A 20,818-nucleotide genomic window follows, 5' to 3' on the forward strand; every position below is an offset into this window, starting at 1 on the left:
AAATGATTATTCTCTGTACTGTTATTTAACAATATATATATAACCTTTTGTTTAGCTATGTTTACTGAATTTTTTAATCTGTTACATAGCCCCCCAAATTTATGTATGGATAATTGGAATCACAGTTAAGAACCATAGCTTTATAGCGTATCTCTGTATTACAAAGTGCACTGAACCCCAAAACTCATTCATTGAAAAGTTAATTATTTGTTGATGTCACTTTCGATTGCTGTTATTAATTAGTCCACAATCAGGGTTAAATAAATTAAAACTTGTATCCAATAGAGATTGAAGACTATATTAAGTACAATACAGTGTTTGATAATTCTTAAATGAAGTGTATGATTTTGTTATTATTTTTTTGTTCTTTTGTACAAGCCTCTAAAAGTTGGAGATAATCTTCGACTTGTTCATCGAAGGATGAATTTTACTTCTTAGATTGTCTCATTTTCTTTAGGAATGTCTGGAATTGTCGATCTTAATTCGACAGTATTAAAACATTTAGTGTTGGAACAACCATTTGAAATCATGTGTGCCTTCTCAGTTATGTTGCTTTCTCAAAGTTCCGTCTTCATTTAGTGATGGGAGTGTGAAGTCTGATGTTTGAAGTTGCATTTATCATAGAAGACTTATATTAAAACTACAATTACTCCTTATGTGTGTTTTGCTCTATTTCAAATCATGCAATCCAATTTGACCTAGGCTATTACATGAACATAGGATTATTATTGAAAGTATAATGTAGGCAAGTGTCTGTAAGTGCCTCTTATATGTTTAAAAATTTCCCCCTTTTTTTATAGTATTATTGTTATTAATTTGCTATCTTGTGACATACTAGGGCAATTGAAAAGAACATTGATCTGGAATACACATTGGAAGAAAATGTGGAGGCAGAGCTTGAAAGAAGACAGAAAGAGAACGAGAGGGGGGAGATGGAGAGAGAGAGAGAGAGAGGGGGTGGAGATAGAGTAAGAGGAGAGAGGGGGAGATGAATGAGGAAATGGAAGAATACATGAATATAATCTATTACTACTAGTAGTACTGCTACCACTACTACACTACCACCACCACCACTAATACAACATACTTATATACTTCTAATATATAAATTACATACTATAATAATAGTACATGTAATAACAATGATAATGTTGATACTTGATATTTTCATAGGGCACATAATATCCACCCTGCAAGGTACTCAAGGTACTCCAATGTTACCCGGCTCTGCTGGGCTACCGATTTCGGTGCTCACAGCATTCAATGAATTCCTTCCTACCAGTACCCGTTTAACACCTGGGTGGAGAGTGACAAATGTAAATTAATGTCTGAATGTCAGAGAAGAAGAAATGTTATGTCACCAACAAAATGCAGTGATAGGTCACATTACAGAAGGAATCAAACATTCAAAAGTTGCTTATATTCAACAATTAACAATAATATTTTTATTCATTTACACAACGTATTTTACAAAAAAAATAAAGTATAACTTGTATTACATGATAATAGCTTTATCAACTTTAATTTTGGGAAAGCATCTTGTTTCCTGCATCATTACTCACATTACAACACAGATTGCTAAATTGGTAAACACAACTTCAAGAGTTTCAATATTTGTAACAAAGTAGTTTGTCATCGTTAAGAGATACCTACAAGGCTACAATATGAAGATAACTACTACTCTCAAAAAATAAATAAGGAGCTTGTCAAAACGTTTAACTATACAGTCATATTTGATTGATTTCATCAGTGCCATTTTAACTCGAAAACCTATTTTTAAGAATTTGCTATTGATTCTGTTTTATTCAACCCAGATTGGATAAGGCAGCTTTAGAATTTTCTTTTTCAAGCGAACTTGTGTATATACTTTCGGCATTTATCTTTAACGTTGGGCTATATAGTTGTAAGCAATAAATTCCTGTCTTGCAGTTTGGCAAATATCCCGAACGAACTGACCGACCTACAATCACCCTGCGTCATGTATAAATCGCTTTCAAAATTAATTAGGAAATAATTGACGCACCGCCGTAGGAGTCCAGCTCTAATTACAATCTCTTTCTGAAGCGCTGCCATCACGTGATTTGATGACGTTGTCACGTGATATGGTGCGGTCGTCTGCTCTCGATACACCGGCTGCTCACACGGCCACTGAACTTGATACGGGCGGTTTAATCCGTTTACCGCCCCCATACCTCCGGGGAATGCTCGTCCTGTTGCATGGCTATGATAAGATTAAGCCGTTCCAAATTGTCCTTCCTTGCCAAACATTAATAAAAGAAATCGGATCTACATATTTACTGCACTCGAAGACCGGGTTATGCCAAAATTACTGGACTCTACAAAATATACATGTCGTTGAACTTAACGACGTGAACAAAAAAGGGGGTGACAGGCTATAGCCTAAGAGTATCGAGCATAAAGTTACGCGGTCAAAACACGAGAAAATAATACTAAAAGTCATAGGCCTAAGCATTGGAATTTAAAGAAAATTTCAAATGTTTAACAAAATAATTCTCAAAACAATTTTGGTAAATAAATTACATGTAACAGATTACTTCTCTTTCTCGAAATTTCACTTTTGTATTAAATATTCTTTGCATTAGGAGTTTCAAGATTTCGCTTAGAATATTAATGCAGAAGCGATTCTAGATGTACAATTTTTATATATTTATTTTATTTTATTTATTTATTCATTTATTTATATATTTTTTGGGGAAGATTTCAGCTCTCCCAAATCCCACAAGCCGCTTCTGACTGGATGGTTAAGGGATTGAACGACGGGGGGGGGGGGGGGGGGGGGGGGGGAACAAATTATTATACACGAAACATAGTAGGTTCTCATCTACTGTAGATGAAAACAAAATTCATCACGGAACCGATCAACGCTTTAAGAATACCTAAAATACAATAAATACCATTAATTTATTGTTACTTTTCTTCATCTGTTGACTCTGTGAAAACAAAAGACAGTTAATTTTTTATTTTCCAAGCCACGTACATGCATGTTACAATAATAGAAATATGCGCATCAACATGTGTGGCAAAATTAACGACTTCAATAGTTTACATCATTATTATTAATAAGATAAAGAAGCAGCCAATCGGACTTAAATCTATACATAATGTCCATTTCAATCAGAGTTCACAAAATAAATATTGAAAAGAGGAAATGGCATCAGTTTTTATGACGTATTGCTGTAACAGTTGATCATCGTGAGAGAGAAGAATATTGCATTCACGTAAAATAATCTTATTCAATGTTTGGCGCGAAAATGTTGGCTCTCAACATATCACATGTTGCCTTGGTAATGGGGGTTGGTAGCTGGAGGAGGAGGATCCTGGCAGACCGGGGGTGCACTGGGTCCGCCCGTACCCCCCTGCAAATGGTACCCACCCTTGTCCAATAACGGAGGCGCCTGCATTTGCGCCGGTGGCACTGTCGAAACGTAAGGCGGGGGTTGGTCCACCGGAGGGGCGTAGGAGACCCCCTGAGGCGGGTACCCCATGTGCTGGGGGGACGGGTAACCCCCTGTTGCACACCCCGTGGCGACGGCTTGCGGTGCCGTGGAGATAGGCGGTAGTGCGTAAGGCTGATGATGGTGCATAGGGGGTGTGGCCGCGGCGGGGGCTTGGTGTGGGAGGTGGTGAGGTGATGGTTGATGGTGCGGTGATGGTTGGTGGTGTGGTGATTGCTGGGGGCTGGGGACCATGGCCACCTGGGGTGCATACTGCTGCCTGGGGTATGAGTTGGGTACCGCTGTAGGTGGGGCTGCTCGAGGGGTTTCACGAACGACCGGTGTGGCACTCACCGCTGTTCTAGGTCCATCTATAATAAAATAGAAACCAAATGGTGATATCAATAACAAGCTTTTACCTCCTTAATATGTAGCAAAATTAAATTATATCATGGGACATAGTATGTTTAAGCAGGATGCATTTCTTGACAAAGGCATGACATGGGTATTAAGGGCGATTATTATCATTAGTATCATTTTATTTGTGATTCTTCTTTTTTAATAATAGTCATTATTATCATTTATTTTATGGGGGGGGGGGGTCACCAGCCTTACAATAATGAAATAACAAGACCACTTCTTAAGAGAGGGTATGCGGGGAGACGGTTTTTTAAAACTTTTTTCAACCACCCTCTCTGCCCCCCCCCCTCTCTCTCTCTCTCTCCCTCTCTCTCTCTCTCTCTCTATCTCTCCCCGTTTCTTTCATTTTCCTTGTGCCATTCCACTGGGGGTGAGACAAGTGCCCCCGTACCCCTACAGCCACGCCATTTTCCTTACCGTGCCTGTAACATGCTTATAGAATGGATTATGATAACATGCAGCTAAATAATGTTATTGCCAGCTATAGTGACGATGCCATATTATTATGCAGAGTCAGTTATAAATGTGAATATAATACTGGTATAAGGTCAGGGACAAAATCAAGATTTGAAAGAAAACAAGATTAAGAATTAGAAAGTGGAGGGGGGGGGGGGGCGGTTGGGGACAAATAGTCCCGAGACCTAGGTTCCGAATGATTTCTGACAAGTAAAATAAGATAACACCCCGCCCAAATATATAGCCTATACAATAATAAATAATTTAAAAAAATTATAATAAATAAATGTATAATAATTATTATGATAAATATTTGTACAAAATATGAACAAATCGTTGTTTTAAGGTGCATTGCAGGTCCAGAATTTAAAAGGGGGCACAGCAACACAATTATTCACACATTCATGCTCTTAAGGTAAGGGTTACCAACCGTCTGTGTCACCTAAATTCGCTACTGATCATGCTGTTTGAATTTTTGCAAAATTCGCAAAATAAATATATGATAATTCGTCCTTGTTTTCACGAAGTGACGGTAGTGAGGAAAAACGTAACGCAAAGTGAATGCAATTTTTTTTTCACTACCGTCACTTCGTGAAAACAACGACGAATTATTATGATAAATATTTTTAAAATATGAACAAATTGTTGTTTTAAGTCGCATTGCAGGTCCAGAAGTAAAAAGGGGACACAACAACATAATTCACACATTCATGCTTTTAAGGTATGGGTTAACGGCCGTGTGTGTCTCTTAAATCCGCCACTGATCATGCTGTTTGAATTTTTGCGAAATACGCCTGAAATAGTCTTGCCCTAAACATTCTTCGATTCAACTCTTCACGAAGTTATAGGCATGTGAAGTCTTTCGATGTAACCAGAATTAAAGATGCATTTGTAAATAAAACATGCATGACGATGCTGTCACAAACACCATTCCGATGCGTCTTCGTTCCTTCTCGTTCTCGCATTCCACATCCGTTCTCTCACTTACGTAGATGTCTGATAACAGGAATGTGAGACAAGGGTACAATACGTCCAAAGAGGCTCGGACCTCGAGCCCTCGCAACACCGTTAGCGGGATACGTACTGTAAGCCACAGCCGACTGGCCCGGGCCGTTGGCCCTCATGCTCCGTCGTCGCGTCTCCTTTCGTTTCCAGCAGCAACATGAGCAACAGCAGCAACAGATGATGATCCCGATGATGACAGCGATGACGATGGCGATGGAGCCGCCGACAAAAGCGCCGATGCTGTAGGAGAATACGAGGAGAATATTATTAAATTATCTATTCATTTTTATTTTTTTGGAGGGGGTTAATATAAAGGGAAAAGGTGTTGATTTAACCGTGGACCTATATACTTCGTAGTAGGTCCATGGGTTAACCACAGTTCACAATTTATCAATAATTTGCTTTAAACATAATCATACGTTATTTGAGAGGATAATATTGTGATGGGATTCAATTACCAGTACCATTACAGACAAATTCTAGATATGTGGGGAAAGGCAACAAAACAATATAGCTAAGTATAAACACTTTTTCTTTTATAGAAATTACCACACTCTCCCCTGAAAGTAAAAATCTACTATCATCATTACTACGTATAAGATGACAATAATGAATAAGAAATGATAGAAAGTATAAACTTGTTTTTAATTTCGTTTATTACAAAGAAATAGAAAAACAGTGAATATAGTCAAAGGAGAAAGATCATGACTGAAACGCCCCCCCCCCCCACAGCAAATATCAGTGCAGAATAGAGAGAGGTTGGGGAGAGAGAGGGGGGGGGCAAATGTTTACACACAGCACGCTGCATAATAATCCCGAAATAAACTTGATTACAACCATGTGGTTTATCTTGACTAGCAATACTTGCGCAGCTGAAAAAGTAGTTGCCCATGTGAATTTGACAAGTGAATAATTATATGCACGAGGTGCCGCAGCTCGTGTCTTGCTAAACACATCTAACGTCTAGCATGTTTACGATGCTCACAGGGGGGAAACGAGAAGGGTTATGCATGACTTGTAGTAAATCGTGTGACGAGCATAATATTATCACAGGTACCCGTAGTGGAAAAAGACACTAATCGTGCAGGAAAATGTTATTATCTTAAATCTAGTCTTCACAAAGAAACTTAACTTATAGTAGAAGGGGGATTACAGTAAATCTCAGTGACGGATCCAGGGCGGGAAGGGACGCGTGCTCCCCCGATTAACCCTTATTTGGCTACCTTAAAGCACACAAAAGTAACCAAAAAAGTAGAAAAGGTGCACACAACTGCATTCGTGTGCCTCCCCCGAAACCGGTAGATGTAAACATAAAAACACGTCAAAGTAATGTGAGGATTTTGAAAAAATCTATGCCGCCCTCCCCCCCCCCCCCCCACCCCGCTCCCTTATAGAGAATCCTAGATCGGCAACAAAATGTTGTTATTTTCAAATGCTGATAGGATACCTCCTGAATTATAAATTGGATAAAGATAGCACTGTGGCAAAAACATCAACCTAGCTTTTATGATGAAGGAAAGAGAGATAGTACACAACTTATGACTGATATAGTACTTTACGATCTAACGTAGATAAAGCCGAAATGAGTATGCGTGATGGTACAATGAGGGAGTGATTATGCTTTCATGCGTGGGTGAGAGTGTACTTAAGATGTAAATATAAGGGTGCAAGGGGGCCATCCCTCAAAATTCAATCATCAACTAATTGAGATTAGATTAACATCAACGCAATATCCACTTCTACGACGTAATGTATACAGTGCAGTCTTTCTTCAAAATATTTAATGAGCTTCAACACAGTTCAGGGCATATTTTATGTGTCCTAGCGGTTAGGCCTATGTCAGATTGGGTTTTAAAGGGGGATGCATCTTGTACCAATGACTATTTTGCAAAGCAAAGCAAGATTGTAGATGCAAAGGGAGGGTCAGTGTACACCCCAAGTATGGTCCCTGCGGTATACCTACCGAGATGGTGTAACACGCTGATCGGGCTCGCAGTATATAGCTAACCGGAGATGAGCTCGTATTCATCGACCGCCTACAGAGCCCCAACAGAGGAAGACGGGAAAAAAATCCCAATTTCTCTCTCTTTCTGTCTGTCTGTCACTCTCTTCCTCAATTTTTTTTGTATCCTCCCTCTCTATTCTTCCCCCTCTCTCTATCTATCTTTTTCATTCTCTCCGTCAGTCTCTCCTTTTATCTCCGTATATCTCTCCGTTTTTCTCTCCTTAATTTCTTTTATTTCTCTACTTCTTTCCTCATCCTTTTTGTTTGTTTTTATCTTAGTCCCTCCTTCCCTCACCCCGCTCCATCCCTTTCCCTTCCTTCACCCCCTCCCTTTCTCATTTTTCCTCCCTCTCCCACACTCTTTCATTTCTACCCAACCCCCTGTCTTTCTTTCATACTCCTTTTCTTGCTGTCTTTCTCCATCACGCGCTCTCTCTCTCTCTCTCTCTCTCTCTCTTTCTCCCTCTTTCACCCCCTCCCTCGCTTCCTCTTACTCCCCTTTTCACTCTCTCACTCTCTCTCTCTCTCTCTCTCTCTCTCTATCTATCTATCTCTCTTCCAATATATCCTCCATGCAATATGACCTTTCCCCTGTCCTATAATGCAATGGGTAATTCTGCATCAATCATCTAACTCTGCATAATCCCGATCTGTGATTTTAGAATTTTGAAATCCTGTCTTGAGACGTAACATTGGGGCGAGGGTGTTGAAGGAGAGTGAATGGTGTGTGTGCGTGTTCGTGTGTGTGCATGTGTGCGTGTGTGTGTTTGTGTGTGTGTGTGTGGGGGGGTGATGATGCTGATTATGATTATAAAGATTTGCAGAAGAAGAAGACAAAGAAGATGATGATGATGATGACGGCGATGGCGATGATGATGATGATGATGATGGTGATTGTGATAAAGATCATGATGATGATGGTAGTGGTGGTGGTGGTGGGAATGATGATGATGAGGGTGATGGCGATGATGATGATGATGATGATGATCATGATGATCATAGTAGTGATGAAGATCATAAAAATGATGGTTGTGGTGGCGGAGGTGGTGGTGATGATGATGATAATGGCGATGTTGGTATAATAAGGTGATGATAATGGTGATAACGATGATGATGATGACTTATTTTACCTGACTGTAAGAAATTAGGAACTGTACTTTTGTGTAGATAAACCAACAAAATAACTGCGGATTAATATCGTATCATCCTGTTCAATGAACTTTGGCATTGGGAATTATTGCCTTCATCAAAGAGTATAGTGCATTGGGACTACATGACTATGCACAGGATTACATTTTGTGAAGGTCACACAATAATTAGCGCTCGGTCAATAAAAATCCACGACTTTTCGTATATAATTTTTTTTTCTACGACTGGTTCTTGGAAGGGCTCTGAAAAATTATGAGTATATCAAAGGGATAGTCCACCAAATTTTGCATTTGAGCTGTGTTTATTTCTTCAACCTTTATTGGGAAAAAAAAGGGATTGAAATCTCCTGAAAGGACTAATCAATCTTATTTATCCTTTCTTTTATTTGGAAATATCGAGGACATCAAGTGATCTTCTTTTCGTATCTAATCAAATGAGGACATTTTTCTTAAATGTGCATTACTGTTTACAAAGATAAATTTATACTTACAGTATGATTGAAGAGAAATGACGGTATACAGAAAGGGTTGACCACTAACCACAGCAAAACTTACACAAATTATATTATGCGATGAACTTTTTGTTCATACCTGCGTCGTACATAGAGTTGCCAATAATGTTAGAAATATCTTTTTAATGGAAAAATTTAATATAATGAATATTATGATGGAAAAGTTTTTCCCTTTTATATTATAAAATGCAATCATTTCAATATAATTGTACATATCATTTTTCATATTGTTCACTTTATGGCATTGCAGAGTTGCAAATTCGTATTGTGGCATACCAAGGATCTCTTGAAATTAATAATTTGTTAATATAATTTGTTTGTTTTCTTCCGAAGTGTATAGTTTGACCGTTCATTTTTCGTTTTCGTATACTTTAATTTCCGAACCGATAAAAGAAAAATAATAACTTTATTCACTTTCAGCATGAGATCGAGACGAACGATTCATTTAAAGGCTCGAATTTCTATGGACCTTCTAAATATATACCTTGGAATCTCTATACATGTATTTTTTCAACTATGATACTTGGGGATGGGTTTTCCCCCTTTAAATGGAAGCTTACAGCGTGATTACACGACTGGGTAGTTCGTTAAACCGGGAGCGAATCGGAGGCAGAGGGAGGAGAGCCGGGGGTCGATTTCAGAATTGATTAATCCATATCTCGGTATCCGTCTCGAGGTATCCTTCAATATCCTTGCAAGAAATCACGAGATGGGCTGATCGAAGGGTATTTCACAGATTCATAAGCATACTCTCCTTCATGTACGTAATCATAATATTATTGAGAGAGCTGGGGGTTATATGGAAGAGGGAGAGAGGGGAGATTGAGAGAGAGATGGGGAGGGGAGGGAGGGGAGGAGGGAGGGGAGGGGAGGGAGAAAGGGAGGGGAGGGAGAGAGAGAGAGAGAGAAAGAGAGAAACAGAGAGAGAGAGAGAGAGAGAGAGGGGGAGAGAAGGAGAGAGAGAGAGAGTGGGAGGAAAGGGAGAGAGCGTGAATAGGGAGGGGAAGACAAGAAAAGAGAACAAATATGGGAGACAAGAAAGAGAGGAATAAAGATAGAGAATGATAGAAATATAGACATACACAAGGAGGAGTTGTATAGAAGTTAATAAATAGAGAGTGGAGAGAGAGAGAGAGAAAGAGAAAGAGAGAGAGGGAAAGAGAAAGAGAGAAAGAAAAAAAAGAAAGAAAAAGAGAAAGAGTGAGACGGGGTGGACAGATTATAGGGACTCACGAAAAGACGTACTGACATGCAGACAGAAAGATAATTAAAAAGTAAGATATACTGCAAGGGTTATAGGAGTGAACACTGACAAACAAAGGAATTGTGATTATTGTTCTGTCCAGGGTCGATTCTAGACTATTTTTTGCGTTCATTTTCTCCATATATGCCTCGCTCAAATCAATTCGCATGTGTAGAATCGTGATTTTTTTTCCTTCCCCTTCTAAAACTACTACTAGTTCTGTTATCGCTTCGTTTGGGTTGCCACTCGTCTATTGTTGAAAATACGACATGATTATTAAGGCTCCGTCAAATTCGTATCACAGGAAAGATAGGAATGATATTACTTCGTCATAATTAAAGCCTGCATATTAATAATTCTCTTTCATTTACGATGCAGTCTAACTCATAGCCAAACTGAACCGTTAGTACTTTATAAAAGTTCCCATGTTTTGTAGTACAGTGTTGCAGCTGTTAACAAGTAAGTTAGTGTAGTAATGTAATAGAAAGTTTTAGTAACAAATTCATAGGCACGATTGCATTATAAGGAATAAAAAGTATGCTACAATGCAATTGATTTGAATAGCATGATCATAATGCACGTAGGACTACCCTTCAATATTGCTGTAGCTGTATTCGTATTGTTATCGGAACCGAAGTAGTACATGATTATCGTATACTTTACTACACTGTTTTATACCAGAAGCAAAATGTAAGAAAACAGAAAGGAATAATATTACACAGATACATTTTAAGGTAAACCGTTCGCATCCTCATAATAATCTCATAATTTAACCTTATATATTTGCACTCTCGAGCATTCTTGGTGACCTTAACCAGATTCGATATGACAGATATTGACAGCATGGTTGAGAATGTGATGCAGCATTAAACTCGATGGGGTGCCACGGCGTCAAGTGATTCAACTATCTATGATATTTTAATACCCGCCCATTATCATAAGAACAAACGTATACGAAGGATCATATACGGTTTATTAAGGGTTCATAAGTAAATTCAAATGTTGTCAAATGTACTAATCAAGTATACCCTGATGAAAATGAAAGTTTTTGAACTGTGTGTAAATCTTGATATTTCAATCTGTTTTGCTTTCTACTTTGTTTAGTATATTTTATTTCATTTTGTTTGTTTGTATGTTTGATTATCCTTCCGATATCAACACCGTAGATTGACTATGCGCATGGCCATCAACATAATAATTGAATAGTGGACATGCTTATAACTTCACAGAAAACTTAGACGTTGCAAACCTACACTGTTTCGCACTAAAATAACATTAATCAAATCACTTTAGGAAATTAAATAACGCCCCACTTCCCGAACGATCAATCATAGAGTCATTTCTAAATAGTACGACATTTGCAGTTTAAGAATGCGTCGAAAACAATCATTATTGAAGCCTGATAATACTTCAGTCAATCAAATGTGAATCTCATTTCCAAAGCCATACTTATCAGCTCTCTATATACTTTCTTGACTCGTATCATTCTTTCTTATCTCCTGACGGTTTTGAGAAGCCTATTTCTTTCATCATGGCCATCTGATTGAAAAAAAATTCTTTTTTTCTTCATATTTTTGTTTTCTTAATTTTGATTTTGCGGAACGGGGCAGCAAAAAAATGAAATTCGAGGTTATTCTGATTGTTTTGAGAAGCCTATTTCTTTCATCATAGCCATGCATCTGATTGTGAATCTATTCCTCTATTTTCATATTTTCGTTTTCATTTTAGGGAACGGGTAGCAACAAATGGAATTCGAGGTTATTTTGACGCAAGCAAAGGAATTTTATCAATTTGTCACGTGATGTCATGTGATCTCGCTCTTGAGAATCAGATGGCCTCAAGGGAGATCATATTACTTCCCACAATTCAATGCGAGACAAAGGGCAAATATCAGCTTATGACGTCATTCAATTATCAATTTGATCACCGGCCCGCCGTGCAATCTTGTCATTGCTACTAGATACACATAAAGTAAAACAAGATTTAAGAAAATTCAAGATTCACCAAAAAAAGAAGAAGAAGAAGAAGAAGAAGAAGAAGAAGAAGAAGAAGAAGGAGAAGAGGAAGAAGAAAAAACAGAAAACAGCGTCTATTTTTTATTATCATCTTTTTTATCCATTACTCTTTGAGAATAATAAAAAATAAAATGATGCAATTCTCTTTACACCGAACGCATTCAATAATAAACACATTTCTATTCGATATTCTAAACCTAATATGATTGTAAGTAATCCATAAGATACTGTTTACACTATATTTGCAAGCTCTTCAGGTTTAATTACAGCGACAGGGCGGCACCCATGACACAACACTAGCTTTGGGTTACCGTGTTGAAAGTACGCTGTAAGCACGTATGCTAGTCACACAGTCACCTGGGCAAGCAGCCTGCATATCACCTTCCCAAGAATAATTGGAAGATGGGTATTGATCAAGGGATACTGTGGCCTGTGGGACAATCACCCCACCCCCATTTTGAAATAACATTCGGAATGTTCTACCTCCCTAACTACGCTGGAGGATGGGGGGGGGGGGGGAGGCTGTTACTGCCCTTACTCGAAGAAAAAAAAGTAATTTAAATTTACAAGGCTACTGATTATGGCAGGGTACAAGGAGGTGGCCCAGACGTCAAGATTCTTTTCTCGTTCCTTTTACCCACCTACTTTGCCTTTCTCGCATTTTATTTCTTCTGTTTTTAACATCAGTTAATATATGAGAGGGGCACGTGTCGTAATGACATTGCGTTAACTCATGCGACAAACAGTCGATTTTCCCCCTTCTAAACATCACACTACAGCACATCAAAACAAGGACAGTCGTATAAGAGTGGAACCCTAGTTTTAAGACGTTACAGATCCCCATTTAAATAAAGTAACGTACACAAACTAACCAAGACTGCCCTATAGGTGGTGACCCACTTCTAACACAACCCTCTCTAATCCTGCATGGTGTAAGGTAGTGTAAAAGATCTGCTAAATAAATCTTGAGCATGAGTGTGCATGTACTGCTCCCAATTTTTAGAGACACCGAGACACAGCGCACGTGATATGGCAAGCATCCCTCGGTACGCACCAATACAGGGGCATCTATAGAATTTTGGAACGAGGGAGGCAAGTGGCGGCGGCGGTCGGGAGAGGGGCAGGGGTTGTCAGACCAAATTTGTTAGAAAATTAGAGGTGGTGGTGGTGGTAAGGGTGGGGGAGGAGGTGGAGGTGGTTATGACCTTTCAGCGACACCCTTAGCAAGCATAATTCACTTCAACATTCCAGTGTCGTCTAAGCTGTTGTTTCGTGATAGCTGCACCGCCATTAAGAACATGTAATATTCATCCTAACATCACGTAATTCGTTAACATTATCACTCACGGTGATCATACCGTCATTCAATTAATTTTCATGTGATTTCCTGTCTGAACCCTCGATCGAATCTCGTCGTCATAGACACGGGGAAAATACATTTTTTGGAAGAAGGCCATGATTACCGAAGATTAACCTCCCCATGAATTTTCGTAGGTTTCCGTGCAATCAGTAACTACATGAGGCACGTGTGTTTCGATTTACATTGCCCCGTGCAGGGGCGGATCCAGCAGGCCGAATAAGCGGGGGGGGGGGGGGGGGGGGTTAGTTTGCACCATTTTGGGGGTGGGGGTTGGGCTGAACGGGGGGGGGGGGTATGGAGCTCGATTTAAAAACATATTACTCAGCGCCCCCACCCCTTTGAGCAACAACAACAAAATTAGTGGTCACTAATGGATCCGCCCCATGACTGGGGTAAGGTTGTGTCATAAATTGAAAGAAAAATTAATATTGACTGAAAGTACATTAGAATCGTTAACATGGATAGATTATTGGTAGAAAATCAATTACAATTGGGTTATGACATTTCATCTCGTGTCAATTCTAGATTTCGTACAAACAAAGAGAAAACACAACTAAATGGATTAGGGTGAAAGCGTTAGGCTATGATTATTAAGATTCAACTTGTTGAATGGCATATTATGCAAGTACAAATTAGTCATGTATACAACGCAGTTCTAGAATTCATATAGCCCCAACGTAGTCGCCTTTCTATTAAGATTTTTTTTGTTGTAATTGTTTCGTCCGATTAAAAAAAGCCAGAAGGGCGTTATCTCTATGTAAAAATAATATGGGTTAATGTCCTTCTGGCCCTATAAAGATGGTTCCTCCGGCTTATGTTTGATGATTGGTGTTGAACCAATATCATGTAAAAAGGGGATTATGTAAAAATTAGGTTTTCCCTTTCATATACCTTCAACATGATTACCTGCGAATGCTTGACAGGATTTCACATCGTTTCCAAATCTTTGGTCATTATTTAATATGAAGCAAAATTTAAAAAAAAATCTTACTCGAAATGTTCCAAGAAGTATCCAGTTGGTTCACTGCAGCAGTATTTATTGGTTGAAGTTCCACAGCAGTAGACATTGTTCAGGGCTTCTCTTACAGCGTCAGGTCCGGGGCAGTGTGAACTGGTGTGGTAGGTCCCGCTTTCATCCACATAAGCTTCGCAGAATTCAGCGGCTATCGAATGGGTGAAATTAAGGAAGAATGATATCAATAATAACGTTTTAAGATTCTACGTTTATTCGTCCATAGTAGTCCATTTAGGGTTGTTCACTGGCTTGGTGCCAATATTTATAGGTTGAAGTCCAACAGCAGAAGACATTGTTAAGAGCTTCCCCTATGGAGTTGGGCCAGGGGCAGTGAAAACTTGACATTGTGTGGTAGGTGCCACTTTCATCCACATAAGCTTCGCAGAATTTACCGGCTATCAAGGGCAAAGAACAAGCCACAAGGAAAAATAATTAACGACTAAATAAGTTCTACTTCTATGATAATTACCCTACAGTAATGAACATTTCTAGCGATGAGAGCAAAGGCATTAATATTACTCACAGATTTCTTTGAGAGAAAAAAGTTCAATAGTATGTAAAGGAGTGTATATAGGGCAGCGCAGGGACGTGATAGAGAAGGACTGGAATCAAGCCGCTCTCCTTTGACCCCATGCTCCAAGCCGCCGAAAAGTTATGCGCTAATCTGCAACTGTTGACCAGGTGGTGAGATAAAAGAGCGCATGAAATTTCAGGAGTTAGAATTCCTACATCAGAAAATGGTATCACTGCAACTGTTCGCTGTCCCTTCCAATGATTTCTCATCCATTGTTGAATGTGTAAAGAGTAGAACAAGCGAACACAAACTTGTGTACTTTCACCCTTTTTTAAACTTGAAAAATACAAAAAACACGCGAAAACACGCATTGGCAAACTTAATGTTATTGAAGATTGTAAACCATGGATCAAATAACGGGACATTAAAGCATGCACAAATTAGCGCATCATCCTAAAATATTGAGTTTTTGACAGGATGTAATTTTTCTTTTACAAACTCTGGCACACAAATTAAAGGAAGGACGGAGTTTTAAATTTGAAAATTTGTTTGATGCACTATTCCCAATAAAATCCCCATATAAAGTTTTTTATTTACACTGAAATTTTGCCGGTAATTTAATATTTTGTAATAAATGTAAAACTGGTGCCTGGCTTCCGAAAGTCCCCGCAGTGGAAGCGCGGTTCGGAGCATGGAACTTCAAAGCCAAGTGGAATGTTACACATCCCATTGTTACGCTTTAGAACTCAAGAATGCGTTTGAATAAATTACAAGAGTTTCGCCTCCTTTTCTTTCACCTCCCTGGGTAGCGTAACGCGAGCTCTGCCATGCATTGCTGGGTATTATTGAGGGAGCCTCTATCGTAATAGATGGATGTGGATTTACAAGGCTACCGATTAGAGGGGGTGTGGGAGGGACCCTCTTCTTTTCACTTTCCCTTTTCCCCTCCCTTTCCTTATCTCTTCTTTTCTCTTTTTCTGTTTTTCGTGTTTTGCTACTCGATTAGGAACATGTGCCCTTTCGTACCCCTGTAGCTAAACCACTGGAAAACATGGTAATGAAGGAAGAGGCGTCATTGTTCCTTAAATTGCCGTGAAATGAGACAAAGTGCCAACAATAATAGTACAGTATTATTGAAGCCAAAGACATAATGGATGTGATCAGCAAATCGAACATAATTCTCAAATGAGAGCTTTTAATAAGCTCAAGACAATATTGGTTGCATCCTAAATGGAACAGTGACAAATTGTTCGTTTTACGTATATATCGGTCTGAAATTTCAATCGAAATATAACATGTTTGTGTTTAAAATGTCCATGTCCATTGCACGTTAAATCTATTTAACAGGTGGCTTCTCGTGGCTCAATATACGAGTATAATGAAGTGCTTTTTTTGTTATGCATAACATTATATTTTACGTTCATGTCTAATTGTCAAACGCGTATCAAAAGATATTTTTCGAAATTTAAAGCTTGTGGGCAAATTACCGATGACATATTTTTTCTAATGTTGGAAATTTATTATTTTGTAAATCTGTCGGCAAACTTAAAGCTTATCTGCCGTAGTTTACAGGAGGGATTAGACCGCTCTGCAAGGTCACTGGACAGGTTGTTATCTCATCAACTCAGCTCTCATTTAACATAAGAAAAAGAGGATCATGGGGGACCAATGGTCACCGATTAGGCATTGTTCGTTATATAGAGGGCGCAAGTAGCTACCAGTAGTGCAGTGGGCCTTTAACTGTTTAATACAAAAAGCAGCTTATACAAATGCACATGTCTCTCGTTTTTCTTATACTTTTTTAAGCATAGAACTAAAATAGAATACATTCATATCAATCAACAAAATGTGATGACTTTTGCAAAGAAAAAACTAGAAACGCAAAGGGAACAAAGAAGAGTCAAAATCTGGCCAAACAAAGAGAGGTTATGAATCAGATGACAAAGCACTACTCATCATATGATTGGGTAGTCAGGGAATGTTGGGTTAAATCCACAAACGACATTTAGTTGTGACATTAAAGAGCTTCTTTATTGGCCGTGATTTCTAAGAATGGCCCCAGTGAAAGAAAGAGACAACTGAAAAGTTGAAAGTGATGGCGGTCTCCTCACTCTCCTGCACTTTAAATGTATAATACTATATTATAGAAATATTGAGTTCGTTATAATAATATTATGTAAATCACATTTGACATGAAGTTATTATTTTTGTTCCTATATGTATCATAACTTATACGTTTACAAGTTCTTTGTTTCAGTTTGTGCATTTGGAAAATGCAGAAATCAAATCAAAACAAATCAAAACAAATTAAATTATTAAAAGAAATGTCCTGGAAAGAAAATTAACTTTTGTACAGTTTACTTACTCGTACCACCCTCTCCTTTGAATACTTCGGGTAACTCCGGTATATCGAAATCCATCTCGTATAAAATCCAAGCTAAAACTTGACAATATCCACTATCTATTATCCAAGAAAACAACCTAAAGGAATGCGGGAATATTATCCCATCACTACATGCATGACTTCTGTAATGAAATGCACTGCAGAAACATGGTCTACGTTCAGGTTATGCGGAGCTCTGTGCCAAATCAGCAGAGTTGTCCTAAACGGGCAGAAGGGGTAGTTTAGAGTCTCAGCCTCGCCACCAGAAATAACCATTTAGTTGTTAATTATAAACTGCGTGCTAAATGGACGGTGCTTTGTGCTTGCTTAATTCACGTCCTTGTACTGTTCGGGTGTGAAAGATCTCTTTTGCGCCACCGGGACTGGGGGATCAAACATGTTTATGAGTCAACCCCGCAACAAGAATACCTAAACTTCCTTGACGTGGGGGCAATGAATGGCCCTGTTCACATTTCATCTGTCGGTTCAGTTTATTGATATCACCTTATTCATGAAATTTACAAACTTTTGAATGTGGTATATATAAATTTCATACATGCATTTAACATTCATGAAAAAATGGAATAGTGTTGGATATCGATTAGTCTATATAGGAGAACTTTAAAGCTATATTAAGTTTTATAGATTTATTTTCTTTGTGACTTCGAGGGATGCACGACTGGATCGCTTGTATATTTTGTACCCCTTCCTGAATCATAACTAATAATACATTATTGCTAAGAAATGAATAAAAAATGTCTAGTTTTTTTTTTAATCAAGAAAAACTATTTATTCCTATTACGGACTCCTCATGGGCTATCCAAGCAAGTCATATAGTTTCTTTTTCTTTCTTTTTCATTTTTGTTCTTCTTATGGACCACACACCGCATTAAAGTCAGGCTGGTAGAATGATATCAAACAAAACATGAATGTTTGGTAATTTGTATTTTCGTATGTGAACGGTTCCACAATTTCAAGCTTTCATAATTATAATCATTATTAGCAAAGCGAGAAGACGCCCAGTTAACACGAAGGGGTTCATTTTAGGGACATAGAAGGGGAAAACCGCTGGCCAGAGCAGGATGTTAAATTATTCCCGTCCGAGGTTTTCAAAAACTCTGAGAGCAACAACAATATTATTGTGACGTAAAGGTGTGTGTCTGAAATAATAATTAGTCCTTTCCATGTACAGTCGTTCACAGTTTGAACATATCACTTAATGTCATGTTCTGGCGTATAAACAGAAAAACGTTTATTTCTACAAGTGTAGTTACTGCGTGCATGTCATTTGAACGTGCGTGAATCCCCCCTCTTCTTCTTCTTCTTCTTCTTCTTCTTCTTCTTCTTCTTCTTCTTCTTCTTCTTCTTCTTCTTCTTCTTCTTCTTCTTCTCCTTCTTCTTCTCCTTCTTCTTCTTTTTCTTCTTTATTCTTTTCATTATACTTTAAAACAAAATTATAGATTCGTTACTGATTACAGCTGTAGATATTACATTTGTTTCTTTAACTTTTCACTTAAAACCTTTTCTGATGATAGTGAGATCAAATCCTTGATTATTCTAATTCTAAGTAAAATTGTCAAACCTGATTGGTCACTCAAAACAAATATCTTAATATTCGTAAACATATAGGTTTCCAACATGATTTTAATGTTATGATTTCCTTAGCCACACTTCGTGATTGATTTACATTTATTTATTTATTTATTTATTTATATTTGTCTCTAGTACCTTGTCAGAATTCCAATGTGTTATTTAATGGTCAGTCAAAGATAATTAGGGCATTTAATCAGTGTTCTTGTGTGATATATATATATGTGCAAACGCTGCTTGATAATAAGATGAATCAGGGCCGGATCTACAGGGGGTAAGGGGGTTTACCTCCCCCCCCCCCCTCCCCTTGGACTGCCAAGTGAAAATATGATGTACACAGACAAACTGTGTACTAAACTGTCACTTGATAAAGAAATTATCATGCACTGTTTTCATGGTCTTCATTGTGTCAGTAGATGCCAGGAAAACATCACTTACGGCTTACGGGGGTTCTAAATAGCCCCCCCCCCCTAAAAAAAAAAAAATCGCCTCGCCACCTCGCGGCTCGTGGACGATTCGGTCACCCCTCCCCCCCCCCCCCCCCCTTAGCAAAAAGCTAGATCCGCCCATGTGAGTGTATGGCTAAACAGAGCAGGCCAATTAGGTAACGGGAAAGTGAATTATATTATGATACCATAGAAAGAAGTTTTTTTTAAAGAATGAAAATACTCGCCATTTTCCTTCTCCAGTACTTTTTGCTGGAGCAACCCCCCCCCCCCCCCCACCGTGACACATGCACTCCGTTTGAAGACCCCCCCCCCCCCCCCCGCCACTCCCCGTCCTCGTTATAATTAATTGTAGTGCACTGTGTTATAGTCACATTATACATCTTTTTCTGAAGGGGATGATGCCCCCTTTTTTTAATTTCGGGAGACGCCACCCCCCCCCCCCCCCAAAAAAAAAAAAAAAAATGTATATATATATATATATATATACATAATTGACTAGAGTAGAGTGTAATGTATAGATCCTGGCAACATGGTCTGAACTATAATTATGTAAAAACATGTTTTAATCAAAATCTTCAATCACTGATAACATACTATGTTATCAGTGATTGCTTATTAAGCATTTCATGATCATAACAAATTCACTAATCAAACGAGATTCCAGAAATAATTAGCATCTTACCTGTGTGAATGACCCAGGATAAAACCTGTGAGATGATGAAGAAAGCACTTAAAATCGTCTTACTATCCAAGAAAGACATCTCCTCAACTGCATGCGACCCGCATCAATATACCACTATCCACCGTACGACGTATATAGTAAGAAATCCTTATCGCTGTAACAAGCAAAGTAAATCCAAAATATCAAATCCTCAAAATGGGACGTCTCTTTTGTCACAAAAAGGAATAATCCACATGTATCGATTGTTCCACTGTGCAAATAATGATGCAGTGTTTAAATGCCCGTCAATGAATGTTTAGCGTGTTCATGATAGTAATGATTCTGCCCCGATGCGTCTTACATGTATATACGCAAACATGCAGGTAATCATGTCGTCCACTTGGAAAAGTGATCAGACGATCGAAGCGAATTTATAGCTATACTCCTTGAGGGGAAAAGGGGGCCTAAACCTCACGGGGCATATCGTATATAGAGAAGGCTTTCCAGAAGATGGACGCAGGCGACTGGTAGGTGGACCTGCGTAATGAATTGGAATTGGAGAAATTGGTAGAGTTATTACGTTAAAG

The 20,818-nt window shown here is 38.5% G+C and overlaps 1 protein-coding gene across 4 annotated transcripts; it reads right to left on the reverse strand.

Moving 5' to 3' along the window:
- Positions 1-1,414: 1,414 nt before the first annotated feature.
- Positions 1,415-20,583, reverse strand: LOC577562 (protein shisa-4). Of its 4 annotated transcripts, none has more exons than XM_030972809.1 (4): positions 20,253-20,583; positions 14,611-14,782; positions 5,416-5,576; positions 1,415-3,826 (listed from the first exon to the last, which is right to left on the reverse strand). In XM_030972809.1, exons 1-4 carry the CDS (start codon positions 20,329-20,331, stop codon positions 3,291-3,293), a joined length of 948 nt encoding a protein of 315 aa, XP_030828669.1. In that variant the 5' UTR covers positions 20,332-20,583; the 3' UTR covers positions 1,415-3,290. The 4 variants fall into 4 exon arrangements, with proteins under 4 accessions (XP_030828669.1, XP_030828667.1, XP_030828670.1 ...); XM_030972807.1 differs by having other exon boundaries at positions 5,320-5,576; positions 20,253-20,580; XM_030972810.1 differs by lacking the exon at positions 20,253-20,583 and adding an exon at positions 17,514-17,871.
- Positions 20,584-20,818: the final 235 nt, after the last annotated feature.

Source organism: Strongylocentrotus purpuratus, unplaced genomic scaffold, assembly GCF_000002235.5.
Source record: "Strongylocentrotus purpuratus isolate Spur 01 unplaced genomic scaffold, Spur_5.0 spur5_scaffold_6, whole genome shotgun sequence".
Lineage (NCBI taxonomy): Eukaryota > Metazoa > Echinodermata > Echinoidea > Camarodonta > Strongylocentrotidae > Strongylocentrotus > Strongylocentrotus purpuratus.